The sequence below is a fragment of the Mesoplodon bidens genome (genome assembly GCF_964165515.1).
Source record: "Mesoplodon bidens genome assembly, chromosome: 4".
NCBI classification, from domain to species: Eukaryota; Metazoa; Chordata; class Mammalia; order Artiodactyla; family Ziphiidae; genus Mesoplodon; species Mesoplodon bidens.
Window position 1 is genome coordinate 30393575 of NC_138160.1, and position 23420 is coordinate 30416994.

The window sequence follows — 23420 nt, forward strand, 5'->3', positions numbered from 1 at the left end:
GTTTCAGTATCTACTATCCAGCAGCAGGGGCTACCTTTGCTTAGAAGCCTTTCCTGGGGAGATGCTCACACATCAACAATATGAAGCCAAAGCTTAGACCTGGAGGAGAAGTCATTGAGACACGAAGTGTCAGGATGGAAAAGCTGCTTTGGAGTGTGCCTGTGATCCTAGTCTATGCCATGCCCCACCTCCTTGTGCTGGTGGGAACTACAGCGTGATGGGCCAACAGCAGGGAGGGGAGAGATGAATATTCCAGCAGACCACTGATATGATCTGCCCACTCACAGCTGAGATGTCCCACATAAATTCTGAGAGCACAGCCCAGCCTCAGAATTTAACCACAGAAACAGTCCTGGCTCTACTGCTCAAGGAAATGGTCTCCAGTCTCACACCAGCCTTTAAAATGACCCAAAAAAGCCATTTTAAATCTATTCGCCAAACAGAGGCTTCCCAAAACCACAGGCAGAGAAACTCAACATTCAGTTATAGAAATAGAGGCTAACGTGAGGTCTCCTTCTGGTCCCCAAATTGGGACTGAGGCACGTGAAGATTTACAGTCATTCATAAAAATAGGTGAATTCTTCCACCTAGAAATGGACCATCTAATAGGATATGGAGAAACACTCTGGGTGCATGGGTGGGATACTACTTAAACTTTTATTAATGGCCAAGGAAGAAATCTAATGTTTATTAGACACCTGAATATATCAGCCTGGCTCTAGCAGATTTTTGGACCTTATTTTAACTAATTCCTATTTTAGAGCTAAAGAAGCAGCCTCAGAGAAGTCACAGTTAAATAGTGTCTTCATTTCTGCCCTAGAAAATGCAGTGTATGTGAGCACGGAAGAAACCCTGGGGTGAACATGAACTCAGCTATGATCCTGGTTTTGAGCTGATGCTTAATCATTTGGAGCCACATGGCAGCACTCAAATCCCTGGTCCCCAGGTCATACATTTAGAGCTTCCAGGCAGTTCTCATCATGACGATGAAATACACATCGGTGTCAATGGAAGTGCTCACCCCGGCATAGTAGTTCATAAATTCCTCGGGGGTCACCTGCAGTGGAAAAGTAAGAAACGAAAACAAAACTTTGCTTCTCACCATTTCAGTGGAGGCCCATTTCCAGGACCTGTAAATGGGAGGGAAATTTCAGTCAAGGAGGTTTTTTAGGGACACAGCTGAGGAACAGATCTAGAACAAGAGAAAAAGTGAGGTTGAGGATGGAGTGAGGGGGTGGCCGAGGGGGGAGAGGGGAAGAAAGTCTTGAACTTTTCCAAACCAACCTAAATGGAAAGTGAGATACAGGTCTCGTCTTCCTTTAAGAGCAGAAGCCCATCTGTTCAGGTAAGCAAGACTGAAACTCAGAATAAGAAACAAGTTTTCTTTAACCACAGTGAATACCGTCTTTCTGTGACACGTCAGAAACATCACCTCATGTCCTTGTGTCAAGACAAGAAATGTTTTACCTTTCAAAAAATGGAGCTCGGTCTTATGGGTAAGGAAACAGATTTCTTGTTAAACACTCCTTGGCTTCATGCTTTTTTAAGATACATATTACTCATTCTAGGCACAGAGGAAGTTAAAAAGATACCCCCTGCTCCATGCCCCCTTGGGTTCTCTCTTCTCCCATGCCTGTTTCAACTAATATTTTTATCTGTGCTAGGATTTTACTTTCCTTTCCTTTCGAAAAAAAGAAAAAACTGTTACCAATTTATTCTTTAAGAGGTGGAGGTGAAACATACACTCTAATTCAACCATATTGGCTGACACAATTGGTTGATTGAGGGAAATAATTGTCCTCTGGTTTGATCTCTATAACCAGTGAATGTAGCCCCAAGTATAGGCTTCCTTATATGGGAGAATGTAGACACAATAACGATGGCTGTTTTGGAAATTTATTGTTTTTCTCGTTAGCCCTCAAATTTCAGTGTCGTGAGAGATAGAAAACATCAGAAAAAGTGAAATCCGTAAACAATTCAAAACGCCTTTCTAGTCCATAACAGCAAACTCCTCTCTCAGCGAGTCTCTGGGAACATAGCTATCTCTTCCAAGAATCACATGGGCTGAATGACCCACTTACTTTTTTTGCTGAAATTATAAGTGAACAGAGAAAAAAGTCTCAGGATCCACAGTTCTCTCCCTGTACTGACCTCTTCCCCCTGCCTGTCCCCCCAAAATAGCAAAAAATAGTAGGAAGAAAGGCGTTGAATGGAGCTACTAATTGAGCTGGGCTTAGCAGTGTCTGGAAGTAGAACTAAATAATATATGTACATAGCTTTGGTAAAAATTAGAATACCATTAATGTCTCTTTTCTTGCATTTCTTTATTTCTGTCCTCCTCTGCATTCCCTGGTTATCCAGCCTTAAGTTCCATCTGGACTTCCTTTATACTGACAGTTCCTTGTGCATTTAAAATGATTCAACGTGAAAAAGTGTGAATCGCATATCACTTTTCAGAAACATTTTCATTATGTCTATTAAATGGAATATCCCTGTAAAGTCCTTGGCACAATGGCTGGAAGACAGTAAGCACTCAATAAATATTCCTTAGATTCATAATTATGCTAAATGAGGTTCCTGTGCATAATATATGTAGTCATTAAATCAGGCTCTTCTGAATCTTTTAGAGGCAAGGATCTCAAATACAAATGGGAATAAGAGGGCTTCCCTGGTGGCGCAGTGGTTGAGAGCCCACCTGCTGATGCAGGGGACACGGGTTCGTGCCCCGGTCTGGGAAGATCCCACATGCCGCGGAGTAGCTGGGCCCGTGAGCCATGGCCGCTGAGCCTGTGCATCCGGAGCCTGTGCTCCGTGACGGGAGAGGCCACAGCAGTGAGAGGCCCACGTACCACAAAAAAAAAAAAAAAAAAAAAAAAAATGTGAATAAGAGTCATTTGGGATACTTATTAAACTGTAAATCCTTGAGCTTCATCCGTTCCCCCACGCCCAGCCAAAAAAAGCAGATTCTGCAGTTCTTCAGGGCAGCCAGCAACCTGCATTATGAATCCATTCCCCAGATGGTGAGCGTGCACAGAGCTGGGAATTTATGCAAGGTCTGTGAAATTCAGGTGACATCAAATGCTGTAACTGCTAAAAACCCCAGTAACCCTTACGAGTATTGAGAACGTAATGTGGCTTGCGAAGATAAATGTCAAAAGAAATGGCGTGGGAGCTTTAAATCAGCTGAATCACAACAACTGGCTACTTTGACTTGGGTTAGAGAAAAGGGCAGCTGAGGTTTCCCCAGCAACGAGGAGGAACCACCTGCAGAAAAGAGGTAAATACACCCTAGGATCCCATGTAGAGTTGGGCTAATTTGGGGAAATGGCAGTTGACTATTTTTCCACTGCCATCTCAGAGATCAAAGGCCAGCCATATGGGAAGAAAACATACGGTTCTGCTGTTTCTGTCCCTACGCATTTGGCTGCCCAACAGAATCTAGGCTCCTTTTTTATCCACCTCTGCAATCACTTCAGGCTAAAATGAAAGGTATTTCTCTGTCCCTGGCAGGAAAATGTCAGCAGAAAGGACAGAAAGATCTCCTTCCTACCCTCTCCTCCCCTCGCTCATAGGACTCACCACGAAGTTTCACGGAAAAAAAAATTGGGGGAAATTCCCTTCAGAATGAGAAGGCTTGTTTCTTTCTACCATCTCTGCTTCCCGCTCACTGTCCACTAATCCCTCCTGTGTGGCCAAGGGGTCAGGAGTAACCCTCCCCAGAGTTCTGCTACCTCAGCCACGCAGGGAACTCCCTTCCCCATAACCATAACCTTCAGGACACCTCAGGGCAGAACTGATCTTGGGTTAAAAATCCCATTTCTGGCTGTTGATAAAACACAGAGGACATTTCCATCTGAGCCTAGACACAGTTATGGAGGTATAATTCCTTACCCTATCAAGTGACACATTTGTAACTTGAAGACACCAGTTATTGGAGATGCGTGGTTGCTTTTGTCCTTAAGTTCACTGGAGTTTAGAAATGCGAGTTCATCTCAAAGCCCATCAAAGATTAAATCAAAGTGAATTCTGTTATCTGGGATTCCCTTTACTGAACACTTCCCTGAAATGGCACTTCCATGTAGCAAAGTGTGATGACAAATGATGCTCATAAGGGTGTATGAAAAAGGCATGCCGCATCCTGAAATGCTCTGTGAATCATGTTCTCCAAAATTGAATTATGGTCTCATTTTGAAGTTAAATGTATGTTATTATCATCAAATTCACTGGAATTAGGCTAGCTGTGTGTGGTACATACGGCAACCATGAAACAGAACATTTAAGGGGTGGGATAGGGAGGGTGGGAGGGAGACGCAAAAGGGAGGGGATATGGGAACATATGTATATGTATAACTGATTAAATTTGTTATAAAGCAAAAAATAAAAAAAAATAAATTAATTAAAAAAAACAAACAAACAAAAAAACAGAACATTTAACCAAAATACCATAGTCTTCAGATGATGGGTATTTCACTGTATGTGGTTCCCCTACCAATATATGTGCACACACACACACACACACACACACACTTTTACTACTTTTGTTCTCAGCTTTCTAGATAGTCACCAAGGAAACATTTTACTTCTATTTATAAAAAATATGGTAAAAGTATTTTTAAGGTTTTGGGCCTGTTTCCCATTTACAATTACAGATCAGATAGAAGAAATTTCACTAGATTAAGCTCTTTCACTCACCACTCCATCTTTGTCATAGGGTGAGTCAAAGTTATCCAGAAATTTCCGGAACACTTGCTCCTCCGTCCATTCTCCGTTTTGGTACTTCGGGTGGTGTTTTGCACTGTACACCTCACGAAGGTCTTCAACTGTTATCACGCCATCTCCAGTCTTGTCTAACTTTCTAAAAGCTTGCATAATTACCTCTTTTCTGGCTCTGGACATTGGAGGCTAGATACGTAGAAAAAAAACACATACACAGACATACACAAGCAGAAGAGCTTCTCCTGTATCATCTGTGATGAAATATCTTATTCCTCTCAGTGACGTGCAATTGTTTGTGTGCTGTTAAAGGATGTGCATTATGACTGCTCCAAAAGATCCCTGAGCCTGCACTCGGTCTCCCGCCAGCCTCCCCCACGGTGTGCTAACAGCTTCTGAAAACCAAGCCTCACAACAGCCAACCCAAACCACTCGAAAGCCAAACCCAGTAGATACGGTGATTCATGGGACCACTTACTCTTAATGTGAGAAGAACTTCATTAAAGTCTATTGTTCCATTTCCATCTTTATCGAACCTCCGGAAGAGCTCTTCCGCCTCTTCCTTTTCCATGACCACAGCAGAATCATTTAACCCTTTCATAAATTCTTTGAAATCAAGGGTTCTGTGGTTATTGTCATCCATAATTTGAAACACTCTGAAGATAATACACACATACAAAAAAAGAAGAAAAAACACAAAGAACAAGGTGGAAGAATAAAGATTTCAAAAGAAAACCACTCTCAAGGTTTTTCTGAAGTAAAATACAAGTCTTAGATTCTTCTCTGTACCCTCCTCCCAAATTTGGTGAGCCTCTTCCCAGTCTTTCGGAAAAGAAAGCAAACCTTTAAAAATATACTGTAGGGCTTGCCTGGTGGCGCAGTGGTTGAGAGTCCGCCTGCCGATGCAGGGGACGCGGGTTCGTGCCCCGGTACAGGAAGATCCCACATGCCGCGGAGTGGCTGGGCCCGTGAGCCATGGCTGCTGAGCCTGCGCATCTGGAGCCTGTGCTTTGCAACAGGAGAGGCCACAACAGTGAGAGGCCCGCGTACCGCAAAAAAAAAAAAAAAAAAAAAAGAATAAAAATATACTGATTCTAATTATATGACATTCTGAAAAAGGCAAAACTATAAAGGTGGTAAAAAGACGAAGGGAAGGGGAGAAAGATTAGGTGAAGCACGGGGGATTTTGAGGGCGGTGAAACTACTCTGTATGATACTATAATGGGAGATACAGGATATGCATTTCCTCAAGCCCATAGAACCTCCAGTACAAAGAGTGAACTTTAATGTGTACATTAAAATTAGTTAGGAGGTCAGGGGATCCCAGGAAGGAATGCAGACCGTGACAAGAGAATCTAACTGTTGTATAAAAGTTTGAGGCAATCTCACTGAAGGGGGGTGGGGAGATGAACATGCCGACTTAAGTAACTCTGGAAACGAGTAGACTTTATAAGACTAAAGACAAGAAGAAATGCACTTAACCTCTGTACTCTAGTTAATAAAGGTATTTCCAGTGGAGATATGAGTTAACAATTATCATATTGCTATACGGGTACCCTAGCACTGAACAATTAAATGAATGGCTGGTGGATGGTGGGAGCCAGGCTTCTCACTGTTGGAATGGGGATTTATAGATAAGCTAGGGCAGTAGGCTAGAAGGATCTGATCCATGTGGTAGAGGATTGAGTTGGAGACATCAGTATGAACTCATGTTATAAACGTAGATGATTAATATATAATGTATGCATGATTACATACATATATATATACACATACACACACGGGTTAGTATAAACACATATATTTCCTTGTTCTAGCTAAGAGGACCTGGAAGTAACAACCCAGTAAGAACCAGCACATCTAGAGCCTAGATCTTGGTTTCTAATACAATTCTCCAGTAAAAGTATCTGACTTTCTTGGAGAAATCTCTGATTCTAGAATTAGGGCAGGAAATATGCAAGATGAGACTGGAGTACCTTATACCAGAAAGTAAGGGGGAAAAAACCCTACACTGATGGGGATACATCAAAGGGACACAGAAGCCAACTGAAGAGCTCCCAAGGCCAAAACTGGAACAATTTGAGCAATAAATAGTGTTTAATTATAACCCAAAGTATAAAATAAATATCCATGAGTTACTATTTGTTTAAGTAAATGATTGAATAAATAAATGTGAGAGGAGAGAAATTTCTCCTGCAGAAGAATTTCAAATAAATTATGCTCATTCTCTGTCCTGAAGGAGGAAAGCCTACTCCCCACACCTTAAGTAGGACTCTGCATAGAGACTTCCCTTTAAAGAGTTCAACATGGAAAGGCAGCGGGGAGAGTAACTCTACATCGGAGAAGCCAGACAGGCACTGTCTCAGCCAGGTGACCAAGGTCAACATCAGTAGTGATAAACCATGTTGATAGTACATGATTTGACATGATGAAAATGGCACTTTACTTCTGTGGTCCTCAAAGAAACAAAATCCCAGTCTAATAATAAGAAAAAAAGGGGGAAGGGGAAGCCAACCCTTGAGTTGAGGAGAAATTTAGGGAAGGGCAAGGCCAGTAACGGCAAGGCGGCAGAGGGCACATTCAAGCAAATGGCCAGATGAGATGGTGTCTGTTCACAATAAACGGGTTCACGGTGGGAGGGGTGGGAGGGGTGTGGGGTGGAGATGGCATAGATGGCAGGAGGAATTCAACTGAATGGGCCAGGAAGTGGACCATGGATGGTGGTCATGAAGGGTTTGCACCGAGGACAAGGATGTGGCCCCAGGATGAAAGAGGTAGAGGGTGGAGTGATACAATATTAAAGGGAAGTGGACTGGTCTTCCAGTTGGACTGTGACAGCCTGGCTACAGTCTGGGCTTCTGACAGAGCTCAGCTTGGTCTGAGATTTAGGGGACTGTGGAAAGTGACATTCCAGTGCTCAGTACCCTGCTGGAAGTGAAGCCTGCCACAGCCTCCAGATGGGAGGTTGGAGGCCCCTGGCGTGGCATCCTGCTTTTCCCTAACATATAACTCTCACACCAGGAGGATTCCCATTTTTGTGGCTCTCAGTGTCCTGAGTCTAAGTCCTCTGTGAGCCCAGGGGAAGCCTTGTTCACCCATGAATCCCCCAAGATGTCACAATGCCTGGCACATGGCAGGCACTGGATTTAGTCTGTTGGAAAGAGATAATGCTCAGGACCTGCCCTCGGGAGGCTTACAATCTCTTTCCACTCAGGTTTCTCTGTCCTGAGGACTACTCCCACTCTCAGAGGGCTGGGAACAGAAGCTGTTCTCCTATGGAGCTGGGGGAACCCCATGGGCAGTGAGCTGTTGATTATCTGACAGGCAATTCCAAAGCCCCTGGAAGTGATGGAGACACCACTGCTGCAAGTGGAACTCCAAAACCTGCAACTGCATCTAAATCAGTATTCCTTCCTCCCTCTTCTAACTCGGCCCCTAATCTCTTTAAGATTAGAGAACTTTCCATGTTTATTCACACCAAACCTCTGACCCTAAACTCAGTGAACACTTTTATAGCATATCCATTTCCTTTTCTGGGCATACAGAAGGCATTTCTCAGCCTCTCCTGAACCCTGCTGGGAGTTTGGGGTTAGTAGCTGCAAACTATTGCATTTAGAATGGATAAACAACAAGGTCCTAGTGTATAACATAGAGAACTATTTCCAATCTCCTGGGATAATTCGGCCCCTATTGTCACAGCTTTAGGGAGTGTTTCTCTCATTGCCCTGCTAGGTGTCTCTAATACCTAGACACGCTTCTACCTTCACCTCGAGTTGTCCCAGTAGCTGCGCTTAAGAACCAAAAATTGTCACAGGGGACCTCAGAGATCAGTGCTTCCAAACTCTGCATTTTACAAACAAGGAGCTGAGAACCCAGGAGGAAGTGAGTGAGCGCCCGAGGTCACACAGCCAGAATTCGCCTCATCTGGCTGCACCCTGCTTTTCTCCTCCATCTTCCTACCACCCACAGCCCCCGTCCTACCTGCCAAGTCCTTTGATGCCTGCGGAGCCCCTGGCTAGGCACTGCAGGCGGAGCCTTTCGATGGGGTCAGTGGCCGTGGTGAGCTTCTGCTTGGCCTGGATCGCCATCTCTCGGTCGTGGCGTGCTGTCCCCACCATCTGAGAGGGAATCCATTCGAGTCAGCGGGGCTCAGGCCTCCTCGCCTGCCTCTGACAGGGCAGGGTGACCACAGCCTCGCTGAGAAGGAAATTCACAGCACGCTCTCTCATCCACTTCACGAGAACCTTCTCAAACCTCCCAGAATTTCCCACTTTCAGCTACACCAACTATGTCCTGTCATATTTATTACTTGCTTGTCTAGTCCTGAGAGCCTCTGATCTCTGGCCTGGACAATAGTTTTAAATATACAGCAATCCCTGACAGGCTTTCATCTTTCAGAAGCACTCCTCCCGCCATAAAAAATAAGTCTCATTTCACCAAACTCTTTTTGAGCCAATCTTATATGCTTTATTCTTTTATTTAGAATTTTCCATATTCCCTTTGACTCCAGATTTAATATTCTCCTTTTTGGTCTAAAGATTAATTTTTGTTGCTTCTGTCTTCACTGAGATTCTCGGTATTGGGCCTTCATGATTCCCACCAGTAATTAGTATGTTTTCTTGTATTAACTGGTTAGTGTCCATTAACACCTAACTAGGTTCTCAGGACAGAAAAAAGGTAAGTAGACTCTCTCCTGAAGAATAGATATATCGTTTTTCTACAGTTTGGCTTTTGTGTATTAAATATTCAGAAATAAGAGAGAGGATAGATGCAGGGAAGAAGCACCCCCTGCGAGGTCTCTGAGCAACGGAACGAACTGTACTGACTCTGCAGCTGGGCTGGGGCTCTGAGAACACACACAACGGTGGAAAAGCCACACGCTGGGAGCCTGGAGACCCAGAATCTAGGCCTGACGGCAACGTACTCCTGGTGAGGTTGGAACAAATCTCAGGGCCTCCGATTCCTCCTCCTCTGTTAAATGAAAGGATTGGATTAAATGACCTTTAAATTCCAGCCCTGCTCCAGAAACACTAATCTTCGTATGAGCCCACTGACCCAGTAAATGGGGGATTCTAGAAATTTCTTTTTTACGGTGAGTTGTGAATGAAAGGAGAAAGAGAGCTTGATGGATGTGCAAAAAAAACAGCATTCAGGGTGCAGAAGGCACTGGTGTTAGAAGGCTTCTGCCACTGACTCCAAGGCTCCCCTCTCCCTCCGGCCCCCCACATGCTGGTACTTCACCCATCAGCGATGGCAACCCTCACGCCCTCGAAGGCTGCTCCTTCCAATACAACCCATAAGGTCTCCCCACAAAGTTCCCGTTAACTTTAGAGAGAGGGAATCTCAGACTGAAAGCCGAGGCCAGAGCAGATGGTTCGGGGAAGCGCAGCCACCGGGCGGTTCCCTCCTCCTTGCCTTTCACAGGGATGAAAAGGGGAGCGGCTCTTCTCAGGGCTCTCGGACGCCAGGCTGAGAGGAGGCCTTTGCCTGTCTAGGCCCCAGCGCTTTGCTCCACGTCGGGAAGAAATTGCTCCGCCTGAAGTTAACCCTTCTTTGCTTCCTCCAGCCCTGAAAGCAGAGGTTCCCGGAATTCCAGAGATGGGTTGCCTTTCCGGCAGCATTAACTTTCTTAAAACCTGAGTTTGCCTGTTACTGCTTGGTCACCTGATCTCAAGGTAACAAGTCCCAGAGTTTGTCCCCAGCTTCCAGCCCTGACTCCACCCCACAGAATCCCTCAGCTGCACCCAGAATCCCGTGCTCAGGATTCACGCGCGAGGCCACCGGTTCGCTGTCCGGCCGTCTTCCACTCCCTCCCTCGTGGTCCTGGCCTGAGGCATCCCTGGTCCTGACTCTCTTCGGCAACCAGCCCCGGCCCTCCCCTCCCACTGTAAGAGCAGCAACTAGGGACGCAGCCCTCACGTGCCTTCCTCATCCTCTAAATCCACCGGGGACCTTGTTTCTTTCCTGCCCCTCCCCCTCACTCAGCGCCACTTGCTCACTCGTGGTCCCGGCCACCCTCCTCCGCATCCTCAAATCCTCATTTCCGCTGCCTCTCCCCTGACTTTCCCACCCTCCTCTACCTGCCCTGATTTCCCACACCAGCCACAGCAGCAGAAAGGGAGTGGAGAGGGTGGAAGAAAGTGAGGTCTGGCTCCCGGATCCGAGAGACAGGGCCAGAGAAAGAAGCCCTGTGGAGCCCTCTTTGGAAGCCTTCAGGATAATGTTAACTTCAATCGCTAACATTTGTCACCTCCCACTGTGTGGTAAGCACACATCCAACCTTCACAAAAACCCTCTGAGCTGAACTGAAAACAGGGACTCTAACAAATTCCCATACACCCCTGTTCACAGCAGCACTATTCACAAGAGCCAAAGGGTGGAAACAACACAAACGTCCACCCGTGGACACATGGATGAACAGAATGCAGTGTGTCCCTACAGAGGAATATTATTCAGCCACGAAAAGGAAGGAAGTACTGATAGTGGATGAACCTCAAAACCGTGATGCTCAGTGAAAGAAGCCAGACGTAAAATGTCACATATTGTATGATTCCACTAAGTCCCTTACATCCAAACAAGTTCTGTTCCAAGAGCGCTTCATAAGTCCAATTTGTTCATAAGTCCAACAAAGTTATCCTGGATACCCAGCTAGCAGTACTATAGTAAGTACTGCACTGTATACTAGTTAGTACTATTGGCTATATAGTACTGCACTGTAATAGGTTTACAATACTTTTCACACAAATAATCCATACATAAAAAAACACTAAAAGTAAAGAAAACGTTTTTTAATCTTACAGTGCAGTACCTTGAAAAGTACAGGAGTACATACAACAGCCAGCATACAGAGGCTGGCATGCACGTTCACATCTTTGAAAGTTCGCAACTTGAAGGTTCGTATGTAGGGGACTTACTGTATATGAACTATCCAGAAGAGGCAAATTCAGAGACAGAACACAGATGGGTTGTTGCCAAGGCCTAGGAGGAGGGGGCAATGGGGAGTGACTGTTCGATGGGGACAGGCTTTCCTTTTGGAGGGATGACACGATATAGCTGGCGGTTGCACAACAGAATGGTTGAACAGTACACTTTTTAATGGCTGATTTTATCATATGTGAATTTCATCTCAAGTTTTAAAAACCCTATGAGCTAATTACTCCTATGATTCATATTTCACAGATAAAGAAATTGACAAGCACAACAATCAGGCGACTTGCCCAGGTCCCACGGTCAGTGTGGCTCACAGAAATTCACACACCATTAGGACTGTAGGACCCTGAAAAGTCATCGAGTGCCACCCCTGCCTCTGGCGACTTGAAAACTAGGGCTTGTGTTGGTCAAGGAACTTGCCCCAAAATCCTGGCCAACAATGAAACTCAGGGCTTCAGACCAAGCAGGGCTCTTTGTACTCCACCACCTTTGTGAAATACTACAAAAGCATCTCAAAGCACAATGTGATGGCACCCACACAGAGGAGAGCAGGGCGGAGTCCTGGAAAACACCCCACCTGACCCATCTCTGCAGCCGACCCTACCCAGTGACCATGAAGCAGTTACCTCTGGAGTCTAATCTAATATATCCAGAAAAAAATTACATTCTCTCCTGCCACCCAGCCTATCATGGTACTTGAAATGCCCATGTTAACTACCCTTTTTAATCATTTAATGACCCAGTTCATCAACAAATAGCTAATATTTATCATGTGATATTTTCAAGGCACCAGTTGGAGCAGATTACTCCAAGAAGCAAGCCCTTGAATGAATAGCTTAGAATCGTAAACTTGACTACTTAAGTCCCCTAGTTAAGCAAGGCAGGAAACATAAAATTTGCTAAGAACTGGGGGCTTTGGAAGAAGGAAGGGTGGGGTAGGGTTTTGGTGAAGAAAGGCCATAATCAGAGTTTCTGAAGTTTGCATGAGGGCACCAGGGCAAGAGCCTGTTCCCAAACATATGTCACCGGCATCACAGCACTGAACAAGCGTCCCTGATTCCAGAAGACCCTCTCTGAGCATGGAGGAGCCCGCGTGGTGACATCAGAGCCCATCCAGGCGGGCCTGAGCAAGGCAGTAAAGAGGCTGCCCTCCGATGCACGTGGCCGCAGCGCCACCTCGTGGTGGCACAGCGTCTGTGCCGGTCCCTGGGTCAGGCGCCAGTTCGGTCCGTTTCTTCAACAGACGTCTAATAAGTGCGGGGCGCTGTGCTAGGAGTCGGGGGAAGAGGGAGAAAGACAGACAGCGCTTACAGCAATCCCACAGCTGAGCCGCGGCAGCTCAGGAGAGGCGGCTAAGCAGCTTCCTCAAGATTTGTCGGAAGAGGAGCTGATGTCTAACCTTTAATCCTAAAGGAGGTGGAGGTCATCCAGGTGAGGGTCGCGGGGATAGGAGAAGGGAGAGCACTATTTCCCAAGTGCTAAGGCCAAAGTGAGAGAGAAAGGAGTATAACGAGAGAAACGCAAGTATTTTAGTCTGACTGAAGAATAGGGGTGTATGTAGGGGAGGGGGTGAGATAGAGCCGTGGAGGCTGGGAGGAAATTTGGAAAGTGGAAATTTGGAGAAACGTGAAACTGGGCAGGTAGGTCAGCAGGCATCACATCCCCAAGATCCTGAGACACCATGGTAGCGAGTCTGGATTCTGTACTGAAAGCAGCAGGAGACCACAAAGGGTTTCAAGTGAGAGGGCGACAGTTTGTACTGTAAAAGACCCCCCTGGATAAAATGTGGAAAATGAACAGGAGGGTGGGACAGGCTGACCAGTGGGAGGTGAAACCACGCTCGTGACAACCAGGTGAGAGGTCATGCTGCCTCGAAGAATGTATTGGCGGTGGGGACAGAGAAGATAAAGAGATCCGAGATGGAGAGTAACTGCCCGGGCAGCGAAGGGAGAGAGGTCCCAGGGGTCCACCCAGAGCTCTTGCTTACCGCTCCTCCCACCCACCCCCGTGAGGCAGAGACCTGGAGATTTGGGGGCACAGGCCGAGTGGAGCCGCCAGCAGCAAAGTCAAAGGAGACTTTGCGGCACTGGTCACCAGGCCTCCTTGAGTTGGACCGGGTTAGTAAGGCTCCGTCATCCCACTGTGCTGGCGCGCAGCTGCCTGCCGCTGCCAAAGCTCTCTGCCTGGTTTTCGAGAATCGTGTGGAATGGGTTATGGAAAGCTGAACATGCATGGAGGTCTGTCTGTTCATGATTCTCGGCGAGGTTCATGGAACTTCTCTTGCTGAATTCAGAGAAAAATTTCAGCGGAATCTTTGGGGAAGAGAGAAACTCTCAAGCCCCAGGCAGCCCTTTTTTGGGTTTTCTTTGGTGACCTCTAGTGGTAATATGCTGAATTACACCCTCCCTCCCTCTCCCCTTCCCTCCTCTCTCTCTCCCCCTCCCTCCCTCTTTCCCTCCCATCCCCTCTCCCCCTCTCATGGTGGGTCGAGTGTACAACCAACAACCAGCAACACAGAGGTGGATCTTAGTTAAAACAGAACATGTTTGAAGGCAATGATTGAGAAAATTAAACCATCTCTACTGACTCCAATCCATTCAATAAACTGGTTATTACTATGTGGTAGATGGCAAAAAACAAACAAACAAAAAAAGTGGCTCCTCAGGACATTTCCCCTTAGAAAGTGCCTCTCTGGAATAAATATTAGATCCCAGTGCTCAGAGTAGCCTGAGACTGAAATGAAAAGTTTAGACGGTTTGAAGAGAGAGGTGGTTTCTGCAGTGGAGACTGGGAAACCCCAGGAAAAGTATAATGACAGGTGTGTGTCCATGTTGTTCACATTGTGAGAGGTCCCTCACTGAACCCAGCTGAACTGTATTGAACTAAAGAGACCCTTAGCACCTCTGGCTATGCGAGGGGCTGTGCTAATTCTTCAGGTGATATTATAGAGCTGTGATTCCAAATAGGTATGATCTTGCCTGCAAGGGGACATTTGACAATGTTTGGAAACATTTTTGGTTGTCACAACAGGGGTGAGGGATGCTACAGGCATCTAGTGAGTAGAGGCCAGAGATGCTGCTAAACATGTGAGGCGAGCCCTTGACAATGAAGAATTCTCCAGTCCAAAATGTCAGTCATGCTCAGGTGAAGCCCTGCTGTGGAGAAAGACCTGGGACCAGCATGGGTGCTGAGACCACCACTGAAAAATAAAGATGCTCACCCTCCACCTCAAACACAGCAAATTAGCATCTCTAGGTGTGAGGGCTGGGGATCTGCATTTTCACGTTTCCAGATGGTCTTATCTAACGCACACCAAAGCCTGAAAACCTCAGCTGTAAGAGACACCAAGTCACCCTCGAGTGCCAGTAGCAAGACCTTGAGGGGAAAGGCTAGAGGGAAGGTTATAACATAGCACAGGGTAAGAAGCAGGCATGAACAGAGGACAGGTAATGACCATTATATCCAGGCCAGGGACCAAGCCCTTGCTCCATGCTTTGCACACATCAGCACGCCAACTCACATGGAGGGTCTTATTGAATACAAGTCCCTTGCCTGAAAATGTACCATGAGACAGTGCCAGAGTCAAGACTGATCTCCGGGGCTTCCCTGGTGGCGCAGTGGTTGAGAGTCTGCCTGCTGATGCAGGGGACACGGGTTCGAGCCCTGGTCTGGGAGGATCCCACATGCCACAGAGCGGCTGGGCCCGTGAGCCACAACTACTGAGCCTGCGCGTCTGGAGCCTGTGCTCCGCAACAAGAAAGGCCGAGATAGTGAGAGGCCCGCGCACCGCAATGAAGAGTGGCCCCCGCTTGCCACAACTAGAGAAAGCCCTCGCACAGAAACAAAGACCCAACACAGCAAAAATAAATAAATTAATTAATTAATAAACTCCTACCCCCAACATCAAAAAAAAAAAATGTAAGTAAAAAAGACTGATCTCCACTTCTGTCAAAGCCACCGTGTTCAACAGCTACGGCAAGGGGCTGAGAAATTGCTTTGCGAATTCAGAGAAGGACTACGAAATGAGAGGAAGAAGAGACAAAGCTTCAAGGAAGAGATTCCTTGGAGAGCTGAAAGGATTTCATGGCAGAGGAGGACAGGGGACAGCAGTGCAGAGCAAAGCAGGGCACTCATGGGTCCTAAACAGGACCCCTCTGTTTCACCTCGGGGTCCTTGCTTGTAAGGCTCAGTGTAAATTCCTTCTGGTAGAGATGAACAATTTCACTTAGTCCTTTCCTTTTAGAGCTGTAGTGTTTACTTGATTGTTTGCTTGTTTTAAGAAAGTGATGTGTGAGGTGGTTTTTTTCCCCACAAATTACTTTTAAAATTATTTTTGCAATGTATGAATATATGAAACATCTGCTTTTTGTTTGGATTGCCAACCTCTGCATAAGATTTAAAATATGACAGTATTTAATCTCTCCTTTAATGACGTAAGTACACTGTGGAGATAAGTCATTGAAGTCTGGCATCTTACCAAATCTTCTCTGCACACAAATACATTTTCTCAAGATGTTTAAAACTCATGTTTCAGCTGTTGTCTATATGAAGCTTTCCCTAGAGCCCATGTCTGATAAATCATAGTCTTTTATTCTTTCTTCCAACCTTTGGAATGTGAATTAATTCCTTATTTATTGTTTATGATATGGCAAAATTTAAGAATAATATTTCATAAATATTACTGTTATAAAGTGTTTAATTCACACATCTTCTTGAAATTTCATTTTATAATCATCCAACCAGGTTTGAGATTAGGGCTAGGTAAGGCACATGGCTGGGGCACAATGTTTAAGGTGACCCTCAAATCTCAGGATTGTACAGACATCAACCTTGTACTTGCTCAAGGCTGAGAGTGAGTGTCTCCTTAAATATTTTGCCCCAGGGACCTACCTTGCCTCACCCTAGTTCTGGTCTTGAATTCAACATATACTTAATATTTATTGAACATCTATTGTGTGCCACACAACAACAATGAGTGAGACAACCAAGGTCCCTTCCAGGAGTTCACATTCCTCAGGGTAGTTTTAGCTTTGTTGAATTTGAATTACAGTTGATTTTCCAGAATTGCCAACTGGCTGATTCCAATCTTTTTTCTCTGCTATATTCCACTTTCAATTGGGTGGCCATGTCTCTCTGGCCAAAAATACTTAACTGAAAGTGCTGAGGGCTCTGGGAGAGCTCTCCCATCTCTTTTGCCTCTTCTTGCCTTAAACAAGAATGTGACGCCAGGAGCTGTGACAGGCTTTCTGCAATTGTGAGGAAAGGGCCAAGGGAATCACAGAGATATCAACTTACAGCCCTAACATCACTGAACTACTGAAGAGATATAACCAACTACCTGACTCCACACTCCTGTCATGTGAGAAACATAAGCCCTTATTTGCTTAATACATTGTTGGTCAGGTCCTCTGTTACTTGCAGCCAAAAGTATTCCTAACTGGTATAACTGGCAAAAGCTTATTCCTGCAGTGTTTGGGTTGACCCTAGATCTCTACCTTTACCTGGGTAAAATAACTAACAATCCAGTGTGAGGAGAGCCTCAGCTTCCCCTGAGAACTGGGAGAAAAGGTAAAGTAAAATTCTTCTCTCAGGAGAATTTCATCAACATTTAGCAGCCTCTGCTGCATTGGGGGCTATGAAAGAGAGTGGGAAAAACTGCTTAGCATGATATTCAAGGACCCATGTAACTAACACAATGTGATACAAGCCCAGGTTAGATAAACACAGAGGTGCCAGGGCTAAGGGGTCCTTATCATAATGAGCATCCCCTGGGAATACCTGGAGGTAGAAGCTGTCTTAACAGCACTCTCCTTGCTGTCTCTTTCTCCATCTCGCTCTTCCCCTCTGCTCTGCCTTGAGTCTCTGGGGGTGTTACCAGGAAATTACTTGCAGTCTATTCTGAGTCAGGCAGCCTGCCAGATCTTAAAGAAGCAGAGTAAGAAACTATCTAAACTACACAAAGGTAAGCAAAGCTTTGGCTGGATTTGTGTACAAAATGCAAATAAATAAATAAATAAACAAATAAACTTTTCTTCCAAACTCCCTAGTTTTTATGATTACACTCTTAGAAGCAACCATGTAACTCCCAAATATCCCATTTTTCAGGTGCCATAAGGTCTTGACCTCAGTGATTTCTAACCCACTACAAAGACAAACACCAAGTGTACATCTTCGTCCACGTTTAGATGGGAGTAAAGCCTCAGCTCTGACTACCATTTGCCATTTTTCAACATTAGTCATCAAAATCACCTACTTAATAATTATTTTACAGTCACTTATAATGTTCCTTTTGGAATCATTTGTCTATTTAATGTTTATTTTATAGCCACTTAGAAACCCAGCTAATTATTTGCAACCTGTATGGTCTTAATTGATACTTCCAGAAAACCAAGAAGTGTTAGTGGATAAAAATTCAATGTCAGAATGCCAACATCAGTGTAGGGATTGTGTCCAGCTACTCATAACAGAAACAGGATAATTTTCTCTAAAAATGGTAGAGGTATACTTTCCTCTCATATAAAAGAAGTCTGGAGACAGTTCAGGTAGTCATCAACATCTCAATAAACTACCGTTTTTTTTTTACCTTACCATGTTTTTTCTTTCCCTCAAAGTTGCCTAAAGTTACAAAATAACCACAGCAGCTCTAGCCATTACATCTACAGTCCAGGCAGCAGAAAAGAGAAAGGTGTGAGGGCAAGAAGAATGCACTTCCCAGCTAAGTCAGCCTTTTGTAAAATGGTTCCCAGAAGACTCCACCCAACTCCTTTCACTTAAATCTCACTGGCCACTCCTGCAAAGAAGGCTGATTCTATGGTCTCAATGTTTGTGTCCCCCAAAATTTGTACGATGAAATCCTAAGTCCCAAAGATGGTAGTTTTAGCAGTTGGGCCTTTCAGAGGTGCTTCGGTTACGAGGGCAGAGCCCTCATACATGGGATCAGTGCCTTACAAAAGAAGCTCCAGAGAGACCCCTCACCCTTTCCACCATGCAAGGACACAGCAAGAAGCCATCATTGTACCAGGAAGAGGGCCCTGACCTGACCATGCTGGGGGCCTGATCTTGGACTTTCCAGCCTCCAAAACTGTGAGAAATAACTATCTGTAGGTCATAAGCTACCCAGTCTGCAGTATTTTGTTACAGCAGCCCAAATGATCTGAGACAGCTGGGAAACCTAATTTTAGGCTGGAGACTTTGCCATCCTCCAGGTTTTGTTTACAAAGAAGAGGAACAGCCTGGCAGAAAAAAATAGACTCCTTCCAGAAAGTAACTGTGTAAGCACTTCTAGATCAGCTTATTCCACAACATCATCTGGAGCCTGAGGCTTTTGGAGGCATTTGGAGACGCCAGACCACCCTGGGGGAGACTAAACCAAGTCCTAGGAGCAGACGTTGTCACCTTGGTGATTTCTCACTCCTCAACCTCTGTTCTTCCAAAATGGATAAGATCACCCCACCTACAGCATAGATCCCAACCTCCCCTGGACCCTCAGCCATCAGGTATGCCCTTTCCTCCTCTCCACCAACTCCCCCCCTTATTTATTTCTGTACTTGCAGTGGATTTTATTTTATAATTATTATGTTTTAAAACCTTTAATATTTTATTTTTACACAACTGAAACAATTACACTCCATTTACAGTTATAAAATACTGACTATATGTCCTGTGTTGTACAATACATCCTTTTATCCTATCTTACACCTAATAGTTTGTACCTCTCACTCCCGCATCCCTGTATTTCTCCTCCCACCTCTATATCTATAACCAGCTCCTCCCTTTAGTTCATGAATCTGCAGTGATCCCTCAACCCTAGACTCCTTCTAGCTCTCACCCTTCAAAGCCAAACTACTTCAAAGAGTCTCAGTTTTTTACTTTCCCATGTCCCATTCATACTTCAGTCCACTGCAGTCTGGTCTCCACTCTGTCACTCCAAAGAACATACTCTCAGGACATCATTGCCAGCCTGATTGCCAACTTCAACAGTCACTCTTAACACCTATTTCACTTTGCCCAGCAGTTGACTCTTATGGTAATTCATTCCTCCTTCTTGAAACTCTTTTCTCTCAATGTCTATGAATCTAACTTCCTATCTCCCTTCCTCTCAGATCTGACCTATTTGGTCTCTCCCTTGTCTTCTGCCTGCCTTTTTAAATGTTACTGTTTCCTAGGATTCAGTTATTTATCCTCTTCTCACTCTCATAAATCCCGTAGTAATCTCAGCCTTATCCACTATTTATCACAACTCATCCCAAATGTTTATTCCAACTCATCCAGTCTCCTGAGCCTCAGAGCCATATTTCAAATTTCCATACAAAATGTACACTTTAATGATCTACAGACACTTCAACTTTAATGTTCCAGAACCAAATTCATTATCTTTTCCTCCTTATTCCTTGCCTCAGGAAACGGCAGCACCATTTTCCCAAGTCATTAACTGAACATTATCCTCGACTCTTTTTCACCCTCTACCTTGAATTACCAGCCAATTCCTGTAAATTTTTACCACCTTGACACCTCCTGAATCTGTTCCTTCCCCTGCCTCCTTTGCCATGGATACCACCTTAATCCAGGACCTGGTCCTCTCCCATTTCCATTACTGAAATTACCCCTTAGCTGGTTCCCTGCCTCCAATCTTGCCCTTCCAATCTAGCCTCCAAGTGACTAGCAGAGTGATCTTTATAAGACGGAAATCCAAACTTCATACTCTAAGACCCCTTGGTGGCTCCTGGTTGTATACAAGTAAAGAGCAAACGTCTTAGCATTTGATGTATACATTGGCCGTGCCTATCTCTCCAGCCGTTTCAACTAATCCCCACCCTTCCAAAATCTATTCTGCATCTAGACACACTCACATTCCCCAAACGCACCATGTTATTCTGTATCTCTGTGCCTTTGTACAGGGAGTCTCATTTTCAGGAACACCCTCCCTCCCTTGTTGGTCTAGGGAAGTCCTAGTCTTCCCTGTAGAATCACTCTGGTGAAGCCTCATATAACCTCTCTCTCCAGAGTAAAACAGCTTGCATCTTCCTTTGTATAATCTGTGCAGAGCTCACATACATCCACATTGCACTATGACATAACTCTTTGCTTTCAGGACTGCCTCTCCTACTAGACTAAAAGGTCCTTAAAGACAAAGGCTGTATGCTTTGTGTCTCCTTCAGCACTTAACAGAATACTAGCAGACTGCTACTTACTGGAATTAATAATTGCTATTGTTATTAGATAATTACTATTTGAATATAAATACAAATGAACGTTCACAATTTAAACCTCACTATTTAAAATACAGTTACAAATTCAAAAGATTTCTGTAGTTGTAAGATTTTGAGGAAAAAATAAGAGCTTTAAAAAACAAGAAAGAATTCCATCTACTTAGTGTGGTTTAACTATGCCCCAGACTGGAGGCAAGTGAGGTGGACACCTTGATAAATGGTATTGCCATTTCCTAAGGTCTTTCTCAACTTCATGATCAATCCAATCAACTCTCTAATATAATTTTTAACATGCTGTGTCAGTTTAATAAGAATTCTGATTCTTATCTAATTCTAAGTGGTCAGTTCAGCAGGCAGGGTTCCCCAGAAATAGCACAACTTAGAATGTTAGATAAACCAAAGTCTGAACCAAAGCTCAGTTTTTTCATTGTTTTTTGACTTGGAGATATTTAACCTTCTTGAAGCTCGCTTTTATCAATGGTCTTACAGGCTACTTACAGTAATTTACCCAGACACTTCACACTTAAGTACCCAGTACGTAGTGACTGCTCAGTGATGGTTATTTCCTTCCCCTCTACTGAAAGAAATTTAATTTTGTACATTTTTATCTGAGCACCTCTATGCAAAGATGACAAAGGCTTCTCCCAGTACCAAGTTATTTCCTCCCTAGACAGACAGCCAAGAATGCTCATCAACTTTTTGATTTTCTTTTTAGAAGGTAACATCTACTGTCTTCTTTCTTCTTTAGCTAAGATGAAACAAAAGTGATCAAATCAATATAATAGATTAAAAATTGATTTACCTTGAATGGTAACCTGTTGCCAACAGTTGCTTTAAACTGAAACTATGGACGCTCCCTTTTGCAGCTGGGAGGACCAGTCCCCTCCTCTCCCCCTTTGCCTCCTCCCTCTTACCTTCTGTCCTCACACCTCCTGGTCCACCCTCTTCCTGCCAATTGGATGTCTAGGAATCACTGCTGCAAACTTACAGCCTCATTGGCTCAGCTCATTGTCAATCCTTATCCCGGCCCTTCCTCTTCTCAAGTTTACACTTCTGTTGCCTAGGAAATCCAGTGACTGTGAAAACCCAAGCTGTTGGCCTTAGGAGAGAAGCCAACAGGAAGTTGGCTGGCAGTTGTTTGGTTTCTAGAAGGACACAAAACTTGCCTCCTAGGTTGTATAAGATAATGTTCAGCAAATTCTCTTACTTCTTTAGGCAACTCTTCCCCGCCCTTCTGTTGTCTCCAGATGGCATCTAATTATCAGGTAAGACTTAAAACCACAATACACGGGAGCAGGCAGGTATAATTACAGGTGATTCAAAGTCCTCCCTCCTTCTCCACAGCCACACACTGATAGGATTCATTTCCCACTGTTCCCATCCTTGGTGTCTTCTTTTCACCTTTCTCCTCTTTTTTTTCACTTCCCATCTTTTTTTTACACTCGTTCCCTAACAACAAGTTTGCCAGATGAGAAGTGGCCCTGTTTAGAAAAAAAAAACACCTTAATCATGTTCTCTCTCTAATTTGTACCGATGACATCTCTCCTACTTTCATCATTTCCACCGCTTCTCTTGCTTCCATCATGAAGTCATGCAAAGAATGGAAGACTAGAACTATGAAGATGTGTTCTCACATTACATGTATTCTCAGGCAAGTGTGGTCATTGATTTCTACAGTCTCTAGATTAGACTCTATATCTGCCTTGCCAACGTCTCAGACTTGCCCTGGAGGTCAAGGGGGTGATGTTCTCTATGAATTTTAATGAAGATTTCTCTTGGTTGAGGGGATTTCCAACAGGGTGTGATTTGAGGTGCAAATAAAAAGCCACTCATTCAAACCCCCTTTTCTCTCTTTGGGGGTTAGATACTGTTTCCAGAGGGTTCCTAACTATGGCCCATGACCACTACCAAGCACTAAGATGGTGCTGACACTGACATGGATTAGATGTGCTCCCCACCACCACCCCAGGGTAGTTCTGAGTTTCTTCTCCACACACCATTAGCCATTTCATCCCAAAATACCCCTTCTTGCTGCAGCTGACCTCATGGTATCAAGCTGTTCATTTGACTTTCACTAAGTGAAATTATTAAGCTAAACTAATAAGCTATTAAGGAACAATCGCTTAGACAAGATGCACTACCAATGACAGATAAATCTGCCTTTTAATTAATCAGTAAGACAATGGAAAGCCAATTGAGAGCTCTTAGAGGACTGGGAAAGAGTCTGGTTCATCTTTGCATCTTCCAAAATGCCCAGTACCATGTACAGATATGAAATCAGTCATTGTTGGTTGAATCAAATTTTTGAACTGGATAAAATGTATTTATATGAAGGACATTTAAAATACAAAGTCTGCTTTTCAGAAGTAGTTAAGTCCTTGTACTAAGTAGAAGTTTGTGTAGGACCATAGACATTTCATTTACTTCCTTTTACATGAATAATTTTTTGACATTTAAATAAATAACATAACCATCTCTTAATAGCCTGCAATTAGGATGTGATAAACAAAACAACGAAAGATTGACATGAGGTAAAACCACATCTAGAGAGCATTGGGGTAGACAGGT

At 44.4% G+C, this 23420-nt stretch overlaps 1 protein-coding gene across 1 annotated transcript; it reads right to left on the reverse strand.

Moving 5' to 3' along the window:
• Positions 1-955: 955 nt before the first annotated feature.
• On the reverse strand, positions 956-21672 carry CAPSL (calcyphosine like; the record flags this gene model as incomplete). Its single annotated transcript, XM_081232687.1, has 6 exons — positions 21655-21672; positions 11628-11691; positions 8695-8831; positions 5192-5369; positions 4693-4902; positions 956-1057 (listed from the first exon to the last, which is right to left on the reverse strand). Exons 3-6 carry the CDS (start codon positions 8829-8831, stop codon positions 956-958), a joined length of 627 nt encoding a protein of 208 aa, XP_081088813.1. The 5' UTR covers positions 11628-11691; positions 21655-21672.
• Between the last annotated feature and the right edge of the window lie 1748 nt (positions 21673-23420).